The sequence below is a fragment of the Zeus faber genome, assembly GCF_960531495.2.
Source record: "Zeus faber genome assembly, chromosome: 6".
Lineage (NCBI taxonomy): Eukaryota > Metazoa > Chordata > Actinopteri > Zeiformes > Zeidae > Zeus > Zeus faber.
Window position 1 is genome coordinate 10,674,268 of NC_137201.1, and position 16,768 is coordinate 10,691,035.

At 41.5% G+C, this 16,768-nt stretch overlaps 1 protein-coding gene across 1 annotated transcript in view; it reads left to right on the forward strand.

Moving 5' to 3' along the window:
* The window catches only part of ranbp10 (RAN binding protein 10), a 39,889-nt gene that overhangs the window by 5,495 nt on the left and 17,626 nt on the right, over positions 1–16,768 (forward strand). Inside the window, exons 2-3 of the mRNA XM_080001692.1 lie at positions 10,094–10,205; positions 15,322–15,374. Of these exons, the coding sequence (XP_079857818.1) occupies positions 10,094–10,205; positions 15,322–15,374 (165 nt within the window). The remainder of the gene's footprint in view (positions 1–10,093; positions 10,206–15,321; positions 15,375–16,768) is intronic.

The window sequence follows — 16,768 nt, forward strand, 5'->3', positions numbered from 1 at the left end:
GTGCATATAACTGGGATAAGGAGGATTCGATTGACTGCATTTCATGAATGGATAGTTACGTGGCTGGATTATTCGGAAGAGAGAATTGGTAAGTAAAGCAGATAACAATGTTTTTTAGCAGGTGTTTCTGTTTTTTCACCACCATTTACACTTTTAATCATATAGGACATAAGTAATTTATTAAGTATATATCGATAGATTCAGTTGCCCAAATCGGGATTTTTTTGCTTTTCCATTGTTCTTCTTTGTGTTAAATCATCATAAATTATATATTTGGAGTTTTCTGTCTGTCAGACCAAACAAGCAGGTTGTCAAAGTCACAGACAGTTTTCTGACATTATACAGAACAAAAGATTACTTACTGTTGCCGCTGATGGATGGGTTGTTGACACAAGGGGAACTGAACCTGGGTCTACTGTGTAGGAGAGCAAAACCTTACTTGCTACACACACTATACAGACCGCACGTCAGTCAGTGTGTTCATACCTATATATATATATATACTCGATAGTCTTCAGGGTTATCTTTTTTTGTCATTTTCAACACAGTGTGTGGGACTGTCCCGCCTGTCGGCCTTTCCTTTTCACTGTGCCTGATGCTAGCCAACCATCCATTTTGATTATCACTGCAAGTTAAAAAATCTACAGGTGCACGTCGATCGTGGTCCGGCTTGGATGTAGTAAGCCCTAACATAAGTTCCTATCTATCAGTGATGATGCATTTTTCAAGGTTTTAAAGAAAAAATACCATGAAATTACTTTTATTTACATTTTTAATTACATTTTTCAATTGCATCGATGTGTTTTGCCCATGATTTGGCGGCCCACTTGCAATACCCACCAATGGGCCACGGCCCATAGGTTGGGAATCGCTGCTCTAGCAGTTCCTCTGTTCCGGACACTTAGAGCCGTGGGTGTGTGTGGATGTGTGTGTGGGTGTGGGTGGCCTAAATTTCGATAAACGTGAACGTCTTCATGTCGCATTATGATGGGAGATATTCTCTCTCTGTGTGGGGTGACGATGTGAAATATTTTCCATTTGTGTCACAATCCCTGTAGCTGTGTGCTGAGTTATTAATGTATGCCAAGAGCGTGTATGTCGGTTTTTGTGGATGTGTGAACAACGCTTAGGTCTAGGCAATTATTTATATGGGAGGGACTTATCTTTGTTCAGTTGGTGTGTGTGTGTGTGTGTGTGTGTGTGTGTGTGTGTGTGTGTGTGTGTGTGTGTGTGTGTGTGTGTGTGTGTGTGTGTGTGTGTGTGTGTGTGTGTGTGTGTGTGTGTGTGTGTGTGTGTGTGTAAAGGGTTTGTGCTCTCTGTCTAGGTGGTTGTAGAGGAACCTGTTGGCCCACTGAGGGTTGGTTTCACAACGAAGAGCAGCTTAAATTAGCGAGCATGAATGTTTCTCCAACCATCAGGCTGGACGACACGCACCCACACTCACATATACTGGCTTATTAGTGGTGATAATGAGCACAAGGGATTTGAGAACGATTGGTCCGGCCTTAGAGGAGGCTAAGTTGTTTGTTCTTGTGCATTCGGGGCGGGCCACTGCTCAGGCAGCAATAGTGTTTACTTGGTCATTTCATAAATGGGGGATGGTAGCTCAGGAGGTAGAGTCGGTCGTCTAGTAATCTAAAGGTTGCTGGTCCAATCCCAGGCTCCTCCTGCTAGCATGCTGTAGTGTCCTTGAGCAAGACACTTAACCCCTAATTGCCCCTGATGGCTGCGTCCGACAGTGTTTGAATAATTGTAAGTGCTTTGGATAAAAGCGTCTGCTAAATGCAATGCAATGTAATGTAATAAATCTCGACGTGTTAATAAAATTGTCTTGATGACAATGGTACAGAATCCACCCTACCATTGCACACATTTCTTTACTTTCAACAAGAGTGCTCCAAATATTAAAGACTCAAATGACCGTTAAAGGGTATGACACACAACCCAAAGAGACAATGTTAAACGAACAGGAGATTATGCACAGGACTGCACACACATAGAGCCATTGTCAATGTAAATCCAATTGAACCGCATTAGGGATGTTAATCACCAAAGAGCTTCAATTCACAAGCCTTGACACAATATATGTAAATATTGTGTAGAATATATTTAGAATATTTTCGACCATTGAGGAGCACGGTTTCTGTTAATTCTCATTCAAAATCTTAAAATGGAGGAGGGTTTGGAGCAGATGGGTGAAAAGCTGGGATGCAAAAATGAGTGCAGGTACTCCTCACTTTACTGTGGGAACAAGACTGAGACTGAGAACAGGGATGAAATGAGATGTATATTGTGTATATAGTGTATGTAGTATATAAAGGTTATGAGTGATGAGATGCATGACGCTGAGACACCGCGGTATTGTACACAGCGTACAATACAGACTGGTCAGAGAGCCGGTCGTAAGCCCGAACGGTCGTTAAACAGATAGGTGGTTAAGCGAGAAGTACCTGTAGCTGAAATGAGATTCAAACACGATAAACAGCTTATACTTCCTTCTATTAAATCCGTATTTGGTGACTTGTGCGTAAACAACAAGGCCCTAACTGGACCCTCCTTTTACTTATCACTCTTTTATCTGTAAATTGGACAATTGGACATTCGGCATAAACAACTCACTTTGATTTTCATTCAGAACTTGACACATGCTTGAAATAATAAGACAAAAATAAATTGACACCCTATATGAAATATTTGATAGTACAATCTTTGGAGTAAATAACTGCAATCAAGGGCTTCCCATAGCCAAGTTCCCATACCTCTCTATTAGTAGTTTGGCTCACCTTCTGCAAACAGGTCCAGTTCTCTCAGAATTGAAGTGTGCCTTCTCACAACGGCTATTACTAGAGCTTTCCAGAGGTGTTCAATAGGACTTCGATTTAGACTCGATTGATAGCAACTTCAGAACGGTCCAGCTTTTTTGTTTCACACCGTTCCTGCGTGCGTGTGTGTTTTGGGCCATCGTCCTTACTAGAAGATCCATGACCGTCCCTGAAGACACTGAGACTGGACTCAACATAACTCTCCAAAACCTTTTGGTAATCTTTTGATTTCATGATGCCATGCACAGATCGAAGGCACACAGCAGTACCAGTAACCCAAAAACATCATTGAACCTTTTTCAATGTTTGACTGCTTGGACAGGTTTCTTCTCTTTGAAGGCTTCATTTTGTTTTCAATAAGCATAGAATTTTTTTTGTTGCCTAAAAGCTGTAATTTGCTCGCATCTGTCCACAGGACTTCTTCCAGAAGGAGTTTGGCTTGTTTGTGTGTCTTTTGGTAAACTCCAGACTCTCTCTCAGCATTGGGGTCGTCCTACCATGGATCATCATTGAGTTATTGGGGGGGAGTTGAAACTGTTTTGCTTCGTGTCAATCAGCTTGTAACTGTTTTGCAGTTAGCTATTCTCTTCTGTCTGATCACCTCAGAGGATTCGCCGCTTTCCCTTCTTTTCTCCATGCTCAGTCTGGCCCATGCTGTGACACAAAACAGCAGAATGAGTGTTTCTCCATTCAGAGAATAGATTCACAATACTTTCAGGTTCACACTTGTCTTGAATGTCATACTGTTAACCTCTTGTGTACTATATGTATGTGACAAATAACCTCTTCAATCTTTAATCTTGTGTTGACATTGGATGACACAATGGATGACGCCAACGGACTACGTAATGCATAGAAGCATCGTAAAGTGGAAAAAAATGTTTTTCAATGACAGCATTGTCTGTTTGATCAGAATTAAGCCCTGTTAAACACTTATCTGTTTTGTGCTTCTACATATAAAAAGGGAGTCATATGTTTGAGAGAACTATTGACTCGAATGATTGACTTCCCATTCAAAGAGAAGGGTCTTACTTGCCGGAGTAATAATTCCCTAAATCTTGATGCAGAGTTGCAGTGAAAAGAATCCCCATTACGCACGGTTTTGTTCCTTACCGTTCCATAAGGACATGTAAAATAAAAAGTAAACACACTCTTCTCGGGCCCGATCGTGGCCACCCCATCACTGGCACGCCCATCGTCGGTACCATTGGAGAAGGACACAGGTGCCCCCCCTCCCCCAATTCAAGTTATATTGCCTCCTTAGTCCCTTAAGTTATTCATTCATTTATTTATTTATTTATTTATTTATTTATTTATTTTGTTGGTCTGATTCGGAAAATGATCCTATCCATGACTCAAAACCGTGAAAAGATCCAAACCGTGGGTTTTGTGATCAGTTTGTGTGATCCGTCCATGTCCTTTAGTGATCCACTGCACACCTACTGCCTATGCACTCTAGCTTGCTAACCTTTTGTCTGCAGAAGGTTTACAGTCATTGGAGAGCGGTAATATAAGCCGCTGTAGTTGTGAGTGTAAGAGTGTCACAAATGTATGACTGCCCTGAATTTGTTCCTCTGCAACCCAATTCCTTTCAACATTGTAAAAACTGAAAAAAAACCTCCTTTTTCCAATCTTTCATTGTATAAATGTGGGAAAACGATGTGAAATTGATTGAAAATGATTGAGTATGATTGTTAATGTTGTTGTTGTTGTTGTTGTTATTATTATCCTCCGGCCATTAGCACCAGTAGCATTGTCAGATTCTGTTATGAATTGAGATCAAACTAGCATGAAGTGCAGAGTGCAACGACCAGTGTGATTTGCCTAGTTAGTGGCGTCAGGCATCCATCATGTCGCTTTCCCTTTCTTTCCCCCTACTCTCTCTCTCTCTCTTTCGTGCGTGCGTGTGTGTGTGTAATACAGCACAGCCGCAGCCTCAAGGTGTATGTTGACAGCCATCTGCATCGTTTAGTGTTACAGTAGACCTATATGTTGTGCCCCTGCACACAGCAATGCTTTCATATACCGACGGGCCAATTTAGTGGCAGCTCCACCCTGTGACTACAAAACACACATGGGTTGGCTGATGCTGTGAACACTGAACAACTGAACAATGCACTAACATGCTCGCTTTATGTAGTTGACCTCTCTAGCGCTCCCCTTCTTTCCAGCAACTCTTTTTTTCAATCTCTTTTTGTTTGACCCTGATATGGACAGTAAACTACAAATTAAGACATTTTAGTAAAAAGAACCACCCCAAATACCGCATGTCCAATACAAATCAATATAAACTCTATGCAAGGAAATGGAGAAATTAACTTTGAGCTATCGTCTCCTGGCTGATCAACTGTGATGCAACCAATCATGTGATATTTGGACCAATTGTGGTCATGGGAGGTCTGCTAACTGTTGACCTGGTCAACAGTTTGCCCCTGGGGGTCTTGCGCATGCCCACACCGCCACATACAAACTCAAAACATGTTGGTTGGATTTTTCCCTGTTTCCAAATGCCTTGTTGCTTAAGAAGTTCTGTTCTCTTGGCATCTTCTTTCTCTCTCTGACACGCATGTCCTAAGGGCTTGCACCAGTATGAATATAGAATGACCGACAGTAATGAATGTGGGTAGAGATACTGTACACAGACGTGGACAAATTTGTGGGTACCCTTACAGCTCACTGAAACAATGCTTCATTTCTCCTGAAAAGTGATGACATTAAAATGTCATCAGATGTGTATGTCAGAGTAAAGCAAAGAAACTGTGAAAAGAGATAACGTATTGCTAAAGAGATCAATTATATTCTAAAATGGCCTGAACAAAAATGATGGGACCCTTAACCTTATATTTTGTTGCACAACCTTTCGAGGCAACCACTGTAATCAAGCAATTTCCTTAGCTCTCAATGACATTTCTGCACCTGTCAACAGGTAGTTTAGCCCATTCTTCTTGAGCAAACTGCTCCAGCTGTCTCCGGTGTAAAGGGTGCCATAGCCAGACTGCATGTTTCAGCTCTTTCCATAGATGTTCGATAGGATTCAGATCAGGGCTCATACAAGGCCACTTCAGAATGTTTTGTTCTTATCCATTTATGGGTTATCCATTTGTTCTTATGCATTTGTGGGTTTGTCTGTGCCTATCCATTTGTGTTTTGTTCTTATCCATTTGTGCGGCTTTTAGCTGTGTGTTTTGGCTCATTATCCTGTTGGAGGACCCATGACCTGAGATAGAGCTTGCTGACACTGGGCAGTACATTTCCCTCCAGAATGCCTTGATAGCGTAGAATTCATTGTGCCCTGCACAGATTGAAGGCACCCCGTGCCAGACGCAGCAAAGCAGCCCCAAATCATAACAGAGCCTCAGCCATGTTTCACAGTAGGTATAGTGTTCTTTTCTTTGAAAGCTTCATTTTTGAACATAGAGCTGATGTGACTTGCCAAAAAGTTCCAGTTTTGACTCATCTGTCCAAAGGACAGTCTCCCAGAAGCATTGTGGCTTGGCAATATGCATTTCAGCCAATTCCAGTCCGGCTTTTCTATGTTTTTCTTTCAAAAGTGAGTGCTCCTGGGTCTTCTTCAATGGAGACCACTGTCACTCAAAAAGCGACGGATGTCGCGATCAGACACTGATGTACCTTGACCTTGGAGTTCAGGTTGTACCTCTTTGGAAGTTGTCCTTGGCTCTTTTCCTCCCCATTCGCGTTATCCTTCTGTTCAATCTGGGGTCTGTTTTCCTCATGGGGCTGCGTCCAGGGAGGATGGCTAAAGTCCCATGGACCTTAAACTTCTTCATAATATTTGCAACTGTAGTCACAGGAACATCAAGCTGCTTGGAGATGGTCTTATAGCCTTTACCTTTAACATGCTTGTCTATTCTTTTCTTTCTGACCTCCTCAGACAACTATCTCCTTTGCTTTTTCTGGTCCATGTTCAGTGTGGTGCACACAATGATACCAAACTGCAGAGTGACTACTTTTCTTCATTTAAAGATGGAGAAAAGTATTATAAGATTATAAGATCGAGGACATGTGTGATACCTATTAAAGAAAACAGTTAGTTTGAAATATCACTATAATCCAATTATTTATAATATTTTCTAAGGGGTACCAACAAATCTCTCCAGGCCAAATTTGAATATAATTCTCTCTTTATCAATACTCCTATCTCTTTTCAGTTTCTTTCCTTTACTCTGACATACCTAAGGCATGCAGGTATACATGGGAAAATTGCTTTTAATGTCATCACATTTCAGGAGGAATGAAGCATTGTTTCAATGAGCTGTGAGGGTGCCAACAAATTTGTCTATAAGTACTGCAAAGATAATATTTGAATGTTGCCCCCCCCCCCCACTAAGTGGCCAGCCCAGCGGTCGGTTGCAGGTCGCATTTTTAAGATACATACCTGATTTTATTCTCGCTAATTGTAAAGCTATGTGAGTGTCTATAGAATATCGCCAGGGATTTCACAATATCACAATATAGTTAAATGTTGTGTTCAAGGCTGCATTAAAGTAAAATAATGCAATTTTCCAAACTTCATAGTTTGTTCTAGCTGTTCTAATCAATGCCTCAACCTTCTTGATCATAATATCCAAGTGATCCACTAAATATTGTAAATAATATATATATAAATAATGATATAATTGTTATTTCTCTTTTGGAAATCTCCCAGCCCTATTTCCCAAGTGTTAGAAATGTTTGAAAGTCCAGAAATAGTAACTATCTTTTTACTTCTGAAAACTGTGTAACCCCACATACAGTGGGGCATAAAAGTATTTAGTCAGCCACCAATTGTGCATGTTCTCCCACTTAAAAAGATGAGAGAGGCCTGTTATTTTCATCATAGGTATAACTCAACTATGAGAGACAAAATGAGAAAAAAAAATCCAGAAAATCACATTGTCTGATTTTTTTATAATTTATTTGGAAATTATGGTGGAAAATAAGTATTTGGTCAATAACAAAAGTTCAACTCAATACTTTGTTATATACCCTTTGTTTGCAATGACGGAGGTCAAACGTTTTCTGTAAGTCTTCACAAGGTTTTCACACACTGTTGCTGGTATTTTGGCCCATTCCTCCATTCAGATCTCCTCTAGAGCAGTGATGTTTTGGGGCTGTCGCTGGGCAACACGGACTTTCAACTCCCTCCAAAGATTTTCTATGGGGTTCCTATGGAGACTGGCTAGGCCACTCCAGGACCTTGAAATGCTTCTTACGAAGCCACTCCTTCGTTGCCCGGGCGGTGTGTTTGGGATCATTGTCATGCTGAAAGAATCAGCCACGTTTCATCTTCAATGCCCTTGCTGATGGAAAGAGGTTTTCACTCAAAATCTCACGATACATGGCCCCATTCATTCTTTCCTTTACACGGATCAGTCGTCCTGGTCCCTTTGCAGAAAAACAGCCCCAAAGCATGATGTTTCCACCCCCATGCTTCACAGTAGGTATGGTGTTCTTTGGATGCAACTCAGCTTTCTTTCTCCTCCAAACACGACAAGTTGAGTTTTTACCAAAAAGTTCTATTTTGGTTTCATCTGACCATATGACATTCTCCCAATCCTCTTCTGGATCATCCAAATGCTCTCTAGCAAACTTCAGACGGGCCTGGACATGTACTGGCTTAAGCAGGGGGACACGTCTGGCACTGCAGGATTTGAGTCCCTGGCGGCGTAGTGTTACTGATGGTAGCCTTTGTTACTTTGGTCCCAGCTCTCTGCAGGTCATTCACTAGGTCCCCCCGTGTGGTTCTGGGATGTTTGCTCACCGTTCTTGTGATCATTTTGACCCCAGGGGGTGAGATCTTGCGTGGAGCCCCAGATCGAGGGAGATTATCAGTGGTCTCGTATGTCTTCCATTTTCTAATAATTGCTCCCACAGTTGATTTCTTTACAACAAGCTGCTTACCTATTGCAGATTCAGTCTTCCCAGCCTGGTGCAGGTCTACAATTTTGTTTCTGGTGTCCTTTGACAGCTCTTTGGTCTTGGCCATAGTGGAGTTTGGAGTGTGACTGTTTGAGGTTGTGGACAGGTGTCTTTTATACTGATAACGAGTTCAAACAGGTGCCATTAATACAGGTAATGAGTGGAGGACAGAGGAGCCTCTTAAAGAAAAAGTTACAGGTCTGTGAAAGCCAGAAATCTTGCTTGTTTGTAGGTGACCAAATACTTATTTTACCGAGGAATTTACCAATTAATTCATAAAAAATCCTACAATGTGATTTCCTGGATTCTTTCCCCCCATTCTGTCTCTCATAGTCGGAGTGTACCTATGATGAAAATTACAGGCCTCTCTCATCTTTTTAAGTGGGAGAACTTGCACAATTGGTGGCTGACTAAATACTTTTTTGCCCCACTGTAATTCTGCCTGCTTCTCCACTCCATGAGGACGAGGGCTTAGAGGGCGATTTGGACACAGGGCATGTAACAGGATTAAAAAAATGTTCCGGTCATGAAGTTGTCAATCAAAATCGCTCTAGCCAATGGTATGTATAACTCTGAAACCTGCCTCAACGCACAAGGATATGTATTTCAAAAGCAAATAAAATCCTCAAGCTTAATCTGCACAGATAAACCGGCGGAAAATGCTAATGTTATTTATTTGGATCAAAAACAGCAATTACAAATTGGATGTTATATTTTTCAATTTCAAAATTCAGTCTCGTTGATTTTTACCTTTGCGATTCCTTTTCTTAATTATTCACAATATTGTTTTTTTAGTTTTTTTTTTTTACTCTTAATCAGTTGAATCTTTAGTGTTTTATATGGTACTTTGCGGTTGTTTTTTGGTGCGTTTTTTTAGGCCAGTTTATAAAGCCAGTTTATATAACAAGTTGAAAAATAATAATTAAGTAAATAATGCACAATGTTGCCCCCATTCCTCTATTTAAAGTACATTTAAACACTAATTTGCGATACACAGCTCATTCCAGAGCCAAAATTCGATACTCTCTCTGCCACTTGACAGTGAAAAAACCACGATTTGATTCTAATGCAAGTCAGCCACTGAAATAATTTCATTTGTTGGTGAATTTTAAAATGCTGTTGCTGGAGAGGTACCCATCAAAGTCTGCTCTCTAAAGCAGATCGGTCTCTTTAGATCGGCGGATTAGTCTCTAAAGCAGAGAAAAACAACTCTCTAAATAGCCGGCACCCAAACCCTTCTTCTCTTTTTTTTTTTTTTTTTAGAGAAACCTTGGTTATTACAACAGAGGACCTAACTGCTACTTGAAATCATCAAACTCTGACCGACGTTGATGTTGTTCTCTCTCTGGCAGGCCATGGCAAGAACCACAAGGACGCAGCGTCCGTACGTGCCACACACCCCATTCCGGCCGCCTGTGGAATCTACTACTTTGAGGTCAAGATCGTCAGCAAAGGGCGTGATGGGTAAGTGGATACCAGATTTCTAGTTGTCCAACACATTGGTACTTTATTTGTTATTAAGGGTATTGCCAACAGTTGCTTAAGAATATGCACAGTTTGAAAAAGGTGCAAAAGAAATCCAAGTTAATATAAAATATACGGTTGAGCTGGTACGGATAATGTACTTTTTACAAGTATGAGTATCATCTGAGTAAAATGTGTCCATACTCGTGACAAAGGAAAATCCTCATTGGGTAGCTCTGTCCACATCATTCTGTGATAGACCATACATGCAGCTCAAGTTCCCTGCTGCGCCATACAGTTCAGTGACACGGGAACAGCCGGGACGGGCAGTGGACTGGAGATTGCTCTCTCTCCATTAAGCGATCCACTGTCCTGATCCAAGGTCTCTTAGTTGGGTTTAAAATTTTTGTTTCATACAAGAAGAAAATAACCAAAACAAATAGATGTAAAATAAAAACTGAGGAAAACTGGCTGTCTGGAGGAGAAAAAACTCCTGTCCAATTCTCCGAGTTAGGTTTACGCTTTTCATTTTCAGTAAGGAACTAAGGAAACAAAATAAATCTGATTTGCATATAGAGGGGGGAAGTGAGCTCTGATCACAAGTGGTTACTTGAGTCATGTGGAGGGCGCATTCTGATGCCAGGTGTGAACAGACGTACTTAGAGCTGTCCACTTGTGATCGGATCACCCAAAACGCATCTTAATCCCAGGTGTGAATAGAGCCACAGACACAACACAATCTTGCCATCGTGCCTTGAGGTTGATTCTGGTTTGTTGAAAGGAAATTCTCTTTCTCTCTCTCCCCTTCTCCACATAATTAATATTGCGTTTTACTTTGTGTAGAAATAAAAAATACTGCCGCCCCCAAAAAACAAAACATTAGGTAGTAAAAACAAAAAAGCCCTGTGATCTCACACACACAAACATCACACAAAAAATCAATAAAAAATGAAGTGATGTTGAGTATGAAAACTCTAGTTCATGCATTTTACTTTATAACTCTTAATACTGCATGTCTTTTGTTCATTGATTCACTGGAGTTGATTCATTCAAGTTTATAAAAAAAACCTTCTGTTCTGTAAATAGTTACTTACTCTTGTGATCAAAAACGTTGATCTGAAGCTCAATTCTGAGGCTGTTTTGTAAATAGTTTTTATAGTATAGCTTAGAATTTTTATTGTAATTTTTATTATAATATAGTTTATGATATTATTATAATAGTTTATAAACAATAAATATAACAACTTCTGATCAACACATATCCATTTCACTATCTAAATAACTTCCTGTTAGGCCCACCCACTTCTGGATTAAGCCCCGCCCATTATGAGTACGGGTACAGATAATTTAGTTGGTTGAACAGATATAGATAAGGATATATGCGTTCATCCCTAATGAAAAAGTAATAATATAGTAAAAAGTAGAAGTTATAAATGCTCTTATTGCATTCATTAAAGGCATACTATAAACTAAGCTGTCTGTAAATGTAAGACTCAAGTCCAGAATGCAGAAGGAACAGAGGTAGAAATTGTAGTTGAGGGTTCACTGAGGTCTCTCTCGTGGCGGGAAGGGGTTCAACAGTTTGATGGCCGCTTGTGGGGAAAATGGTGGTATCTGCCTGCCACTCAAGGTGCTCCTCTGGTGTCCATTAGGGTCAGCAAACAAATGTGCCTCTATGTATTTTCATGATCCCCAACCAATTCTGTAGAAACAAAACGGGCCTTATGATCTATTAATTGTGTGAGTATAAATCTTCATCAGATACCTCATCATATATGTGAGTGCAGTTGATTTTTCCCATTCAAATTGAATCCGTTAGGCGGGACATAATACTTAGAAATTAGAGGCTTTACAAGGGATAGCCTGGCTAGGCCAGTGACCAGCCAATTACCTAGCTAAGGTTACCAGCCTTAGGCCCTGGAACGTTCTTGTCAGTGGACTCCAAAATAGTCCAAATGTTCCAGATATGCGAGTGATTGTTTCTTTTATAACCATAACACCCTCAGTAAAGCAGAAACCTGCACTGCCTGGAGAGAGCCGGCTCTACTTTCATAATGCTCTCAATGTACCATCACCCGCGGTGAAAAGTTAATGAGGTCTCCGGTCCAGCTTCCGATGTCAGTTTTTTTTAGTCATCACCCTACCCTGAGTATAATTCCTTTCAAGCCATTGTATGCTCCGAGATGGCAGTCTAAGTAGGTGACCTCATGCTAGGCATGACAACACTTTGTGCTGTGTTGTACGGAGGCTCATCCTTATGGTGCCTTGCACTCTTCAAACTGCTTCCAGTGAATTCAGCATTACACCATTTCCCCTACCCATCTAAAGTTCCCACCAAAGTTAAACATCAATGGCCCTGCTGCATTAATGGGGGTTTGCCAATTTATTAAATTATTCCAGTACATTGCTGCTGCGTGTTGCCATACCCCAGCTTCACGAAAGCCATACATTGTGCATACAGTGCGAGATCATGGGTTCATCATTGCCGGTTACTCTCAGCCCCTCCAGTCATGTGACTGAGCAATCGGAGGCTGCCGTTGTTCTAGGAGGCGGCTTAGTTGATGACGCAGAACAGAGTGCGCTGCATTTCAGAACAACAATGGTTCCGAAGCCGATGCAGCCATAGCATCAGTTTTAGCAGAAATAGATGTATAATAAATAAAACTCAACTCAAACTCACACTAAAGTGTGCACTGTTGGATTTTACCAAAGGAAAAGGCGCTTTCTGAAAGAGCTTGATTTATCAGCGTGCTCCGCTGGTGACGAATATTTACCCGAACATGAGTCCTATTTTGGGCGGATATACAGGTACTCCTCACTTAACGGCCGTGTTCCGTTCCTATAACCAGTTCATTAAGCGAGGACCCGTGTTATTTCACGGTAATGGGGCGTGACCATTACAAACGCTAGTGTAGTCAATACTGACACATTGTGGGTGATGAGACGCTTGACGCTGCGGTATTGTACGCTGGTCGGAGAGCTGGTCCTAAGTCCAAAGGGTCGTTAAACAGGTAGGTTGTTAAGTGATGAGTACCCGTACAATCACTGAGCACTTTATTAGGGACACTATACTTATACTTGGTAGGGAACTTTCTTTGCTCTCAAAACAGCCTAAATTCTTCTTGGCATGCACTGACAAGATGTTTGAGATTCTGGTCCATGTTGACATGATTGCGTCATGCAATTCCAGCACAATTGTCAGCTGCACATTCATGCTGCGAATCTCCCGTTCCGTCCCATCCCAAAAACCCCAAAGGTGTATTATTGGATTCAACCGGTGACTGGGACGGCCACTGGAAAAAGTTCCCCACACCTCAACACCTGACTGTTGACACAAGTCAGGTTGGGTCCATGGACTCATGCTATCGCGGCCAAATTCTGGCCATCTGTGTGCCTCAGGAGAAATCGAGATTCATCAACCAGGCTATGATTTTCCAGTGTTCTTGTACAGAGTGGTTATCTCAGTTACCGTAGTCTTTCTGTCAGCTCAAACCAGTTTGGCCATTCTCCGTTGACCTCTCTCATCAACGTCCAGAGAGCGCTCCAGAGAGCGCCTGCCACTCTCTGGACGTTTATTGATTTTCACACCATTCTGAGTAAACTTTAGAGACTGATATGTGTGAAAATCCCAGGAGATCAGCAGTTACAGAAATGCTCAAACCAGCCCGTCTGGCACCGACAATCATGCCACAGTCGAAAACACTCGAGATCCCCTTTTTTCCCCCCCTCATTCTTATATTCACTGGATGTGCCTAGATCATTTCTGATGTAGATTTTTTTCAGGGCCCTCCAGCACAGGTGATGGCCTTGAGAACATACCAGTTTATTGTAGAGAGGGGACAAGGTGGAACAAGCCCCGGAGCAGATGGACAGCATGTTGGGACGTGTGTGTGTGTGTGTGTGTGTGTGTGTGTGTGTGTGTGTGTGTGTGTGTGTGTGTGTGTGTGTGTGTGTGTGTGTGTGTGTGTGTGTGTGTGTGTGTGTGTGTGTGTGTGTGTGTGTGTGTGTGTGTGTGTGACCAATCAAGGCATGGATTCAAATCAATTTCTCACTGGGAAAGGCCAGTCTCTCTTGTGATAGGGACTATAAAGACCTGGCGAGAAACACTGGTGGAACCAGGCTAGCCATACCCTTGATTTACAGTCAATTCTATCACAGAATTTTCAGTGGTTGTTCAGCAATTTGGGGTTTGCTGGTTTGATCACCTGGAACATGCTGGCAAGAAGTGTTGCTATGCTTTGCAGCTGTTGATTTGAGCGGCTGTAGTGGCTCAGAAAGCGGATGCCATCCCATTCATTATTTAACAGACAAAACAACTTTGTAGCCGGTAATGATTCCAGTTTCTAGTCTGTAGCGGGGAGAGGAGGTCATTTCAGAGCAGAGAGCTAAGTTAATGAACAGCAGTCTTTGCCCATTCGTAGCGGTTACATGTTCAGGAAAAGTGGTCATGGGCAGGTGTTCCTTTTCAAAATCTGCCCTTGAGAAAGGCACTAAATATTTATCTGGATCCGAAAACTTGATCAATTAGTCACTTTTCACCAGTTCCAGTGAGCGGCTGGACCCAGCTGACCCTCTGACCTCTGTTGTATGTTATAATATTCCCATATTCTCTATTTAATGATGCCTGCAATTGTTTCTAATGTGGTGTGTATGTTTCCTGATTTTTGACCTTGCACTGATTGTGCAATTGCAATATGTTTGTCCTTTTCCTATGTTCTATTCTTAGGCCTGTCTTGCAAAATAAATTGAATCTCAATGAGACTACCTGGTTAAATAAAGGTGTCAATTCAAAATGTTAATGCCAATTTGCTCTTGAACGCCATTCAGTGCTAGCCTAAATCCAAACAGAAAGACCAAAATGAGATAATGTCACACAGAAACGACAAACGTTATCTATACATTTAGACCTTTTTTAAGTCATTCTATTAAATTATCTGTCACCTTGAAGTGCTCTTTTAGGATTATGACTGCTTTAAGATACTGATGCATGGTAACAGGCATGTTTAGTACTGCATACTGAGTCATTTTATGTTTTGCATTGATAGTTTTAGAGTTTTTAAGTTCTTGTTTTGAACTTGTTCTCCTAATCTCTGCTGTTGATGCTGTTTGCATACAGGTACATGGGCATAGGACTGTCTGCCCAGGGAGTCAACATGAACAGACTGCCCGGTGAGTAATACAGGACATGGAGGGGGCGGTTGGTACCTGAGAGAAGGGACAAAGATTAAAAAAAAAAAAAAAAACGTCCAAAGATGCTTTGGTGAATACATGTCAGCAATTAAGCCACGGGCAAGACGGGGGTAGAAAAAAAAAATAAATCCCGCAGAGTCATTCCACACCTACTCCACAGTGTGGAGCCGAGCCACCGGAGCAGGGTACAGAAATAACAAACTGGCTCGCTGGCTGTCATCCAGACCCTCAGCCAGCGACTGGCCTAATTTGTTCTGAACTGGAGCGAAGTGAGAAGATAAACAACCTGCCGTGGAACTACCTCACGATTCATTTTGGTCTGCGTAATCGCAAAGAGGACGGTTTCGGAAAAACTCTGTGAGGGCCGTCGGCCGCAGGCATAGCTACCGCTCTGTGTTATTCTTATACTTGCAGACCTCAGAGCATGTTAAGCTCTGTGCGTAACTGGAGGACAGCTCTCAATATAAGCTCCCCTTAAATAGGCTGTAATATAACAGCATGCTAATGTAAACTTACGAGCTTGGTTGTGTTAACAGATGGGATATACAATGGATTTATCTCTGGGAAGAGCTGAAGGAAGGAAGGAAGGAATGAACAAATCTTGTCAGTGTCTCGGGAGTCACTCCAGGAAAAAAAGAGTGGTTCGTTCGCGAGACACACGGGCTGACTGGGACTCAGTCAGTTCAGCCTGTCACAACTCAGAGCTTCTGGCTCCTGACCAACTGCGTCAAACGAGCGAAGAGTCTGAGAATTGAACAAATATTTCTTTACACTCGTTAAGATCCAAGTCTCCAAAAAGAACCAAACTTTTCATCACTACTCGGAAGGGGAGAATAATGGCGAGAGGTGCACGACATGTGTGTGATTGTGTGGTTGGGAGTGGAGAGAACCGCGTGAGGATGTAAAGCATGGGTTGATATGTCTAGGCATGTCAGTGTGAACCAAACTCTGTGGATGGGTTACATCAGACAGTGAGTAAAACTGGTAAAAAAGAAAAAAAAAAAAAAAAAAAAAGAATATACAAAAGAAGAACAAATCCAGGGCTGTCACTTTTAAATCACTTGTCACCAATCCAAAGTCGAAAGTGTTCCTGTGATTTCACACCTATAATTTGATAAACAATGCAACATGTTTGTCAGGAAACACTGTTCAAAATGTACATCTGTAAGGTGCATAGCTGGACCTCAACCTTTCAGGAAGGGTACAAAAAGCACAAAGAATGTTGTTGTTTTTTTACCACTTATTTCACACAAATAATTCTAAACTGTTATGGTTTTTCTTATTTGTAAGATGGTTATAATTCTGCCAGGCTTACACTTCACAGATTCTGTTGGAGTGGAATTTTGTTGAGCATTATTTGAGAGACTGTCATA